The 2,332-nt window shown below is 65.8% G+C and overlaps 1 protein-coding gene across 1 annotated transcript in view; it reads right to left on the bottom strand.

Annotated features, from left to right (window-relative positions):
- Positions 1 to 1,071: 1,071 nt before the first annotated feature.
- Positions 1,072 to 2,332, bottom strand: part of C2CD4C (C2 calcium dependent domain containing 4C) — a 5,919-nt gene continuing 4,658 nt past the window's right edge. Inside the window, exon 2 of the mRNA XM_009279913.1 lies at positions 1,072 to 2,330. Within this exon, the coding sequence (XP_009278188.1) occupies positions 1,072 to 2,330 (1,259 nt within the window). The remainder of the gene's footprint in view (positions 2,331 to 2,332) is intronic.

Here is a 2,332-nt window from a genome sequence, read left to right as displayed (position 1 = left end):
GGTGCAGCTGCTCACAAGCCCACGAGCCTCCCACAGGCAAGGGAGGGCAGAGGGTACAGAAGCCTCAGCCACAGCCTGCCCCCCTGCCCAGCGACACCTGGGGATGTCCCCAGTGCCAGCCAGACCACCAGCACTCAGGGAGAGCTACTCCTGTTGCCTCAGCTTTTGTCAGCAAGCACGTCTGCTGGGACACTGCCCGGGACCACCTGTGTGCCCAGGGCGAGGAATGCCAGGCCCACCCATGGCAGTGCCAGCCCCCGGCATCTCCCTCCTGCAGGCAGGGGACGGGCACAGGCAGCCTCCTGGATTTGGGCAAACTCAAAGCCCCTGAAGCTCCGTGAGCAGTTTCCCACAGCAGGTCAGCAGTGGGGGACACTGCTGGAGGTGTGCAGGGAGGGTGTCCCAGGAGGCTGCGGGTGTCGGACCAAGCCGACTTGCACATCTGTGCAGTCCTACAAAGAGTCCAGGAAAGGCTCAAAAACCACAAACCTAACTCATCCCCCAGGGTCACCCTCCCTTAGCCCACTCTTGGGTCACCTCTGCAGTATTTTCTCTGCAGTTTCCAGGACTAGAAACTTGTCTTTTAAATTAAAGCTGAGATCGATGCTATCACCTGACTCCAGGAGCTGGGGCTTTGAGAGAGGTGGCAGTAAGTATGCTACAGAGATCTACCCACCTCCAACGTTCGTGCTGGCCAGCTGAAGACCACGGGCACCAGGAAGGGAAGAGCCCAGCAGGTGACATCCATCCTTCCCGGTGGAGACGGGGCCGGTGGCTCCCCACTTCCCGCTGGGCTCCAGGAGATGCAGCCCCAGGAGGGAGCAGGGAGGGAGCAGAGGGGAGAGGCTGCGGCTGCCGGCCCTGCCTGCCCCACCGCAGGAGGGCTGGTGCTGGCAGAGCCCCACAGCAGCACTGCCCCCAGGGACCCCCACGCTCTGCCATGGCCCCATCCCTCCTCTGAGGGGCCCTTCCAAACCCTGCTCCAGCGAGGCCAGGGGACAGGGCTGGCCTCCTCCCCCTCATCCCAGCCCCACAGGCAGGCAGGCTCCCTCCGGGGCTGGCAGCAAGCGCCTACAGGCAGGACAGGAGGGTGGTGAGCGGCAGCTCCTTCTCCCCCAGCAGTGTGTCCCGCTTAAGGCTGCTGCCCTTGTTGACCACCTTGAGCTTCAGGGACATCTTCCTGGCATGGCCAGGGCCCAGCCCATCGAAGAAGAAGTCTTCATTGAAGACGGGGTTGCGGCTGTTCTTGACAATGGTGCTGCGCTGCTTCTGCAGCTTCCCAGGGTTGAGACACAGCGAGACACAGCAGTTGATGCTGCGCAGGTCGACGAGGGCGTCGTAGAGGTCCTCAGCAGAGATGAGCCGCACGCGCAACCGGGCATTGGAGGGGTCGTACTCAGCGGCCAGGCGCAGGCTCCCACCCCGGCTGAGCTGCAGACTGTGCTCCCGGTCGCGGCCCGGCGGCAGGTCCAGGGGCAGCAGGGCAGCAGGCGGCTGCCCCCCAGCCGGGGTGCTCCTGCCACGGCGCTGGGCGCTGGGGCTGGTGTCAGCTGAGCTGTCGTCGGTGGACAGTGAGCTGTTGCGGGCTACCGAGTGCTTCAGCTTGATGACCTTGGACTGGCTCTCCTGGCTGAAGATCTTCAGCAGGGAGACAGAGCGGGAGAGCAGCGGGGAGCTGAAGGGCGAGGACTCGGCCGAGGAGCACGTGTCACTCTCACCACCGCTGAAGTAGCGGCCAGGGTGCATGAGGGCTGCGCCCAGGTCAGCGGGTGCCCGGGGCCTGCTCTCGCCATTGAGCTTGGCTCTGCGCTGGGCGCTAGGCGAGGTGGCTGGCGAGGGGCAGAGGCTGCTGTGCTCGCTGTGGAAGAGTGACTCTTTGCGCCGCGTGTGTGGGCTCTCCACCAGTGTGGCGAAGCCGTAGGAGGTCTGCGCCTTGGGCACGTAGGGCAGCGACATGGCTGTCTGCGCCTGCGGGTCTGCGTTGGTGCCGAAGCCCCCCTCGGCCGTCCAGTCCTCAGCGCTCTCTATCTGGATGATGTGCCGGCTGGTGGCCCGCGGCCGGGGACGGCTGGATGGCCGGGGGCTGCGTGGGGGCTTGCGCCCAGCCAGGTCCTGCTCTGAGGCCGAGGGGCCCAGGGTGGGCACTGTGGGAGGCTCAGGGCCCTCTGTCTCAGCAGGTGCCACGCTCAGCTTGGGTGGGATGAAGAAGTCGGGGATCTTGTCGGGGGTGAGGACGTTGCTGTAGCGTGACCCCCGCGGGGACTCCTCTGGCCCTGCACCCCGAGACCCGCCGCTCCCTGCCACGCCCCGTAGCCCCTCCACGAGAGCCACT

The sequence above is a fragment of the Aptenodytes forsteri genome, unplaced genomic scaffold (genome assembly GCF_000699145.1).
Source record: "Aptenodytes forsteri isolate BGI_AS27 unplaced genomic scaffold, ASM69914v1 Scaffold147, whole genome shotgun sequence".
NCBI classification, from domain to species: domain Eukaryota; kingdom Metazoa; phylum Chordata; class Aves; order Sphenisciformes; family Spheniscidae; genus Aptenodytes; species Aptenodytes forsteri.
Note: the sequence above shows the minus strand (reverse complement) of the source record. Positions and strands in the feature narration are given on the sequence as shown.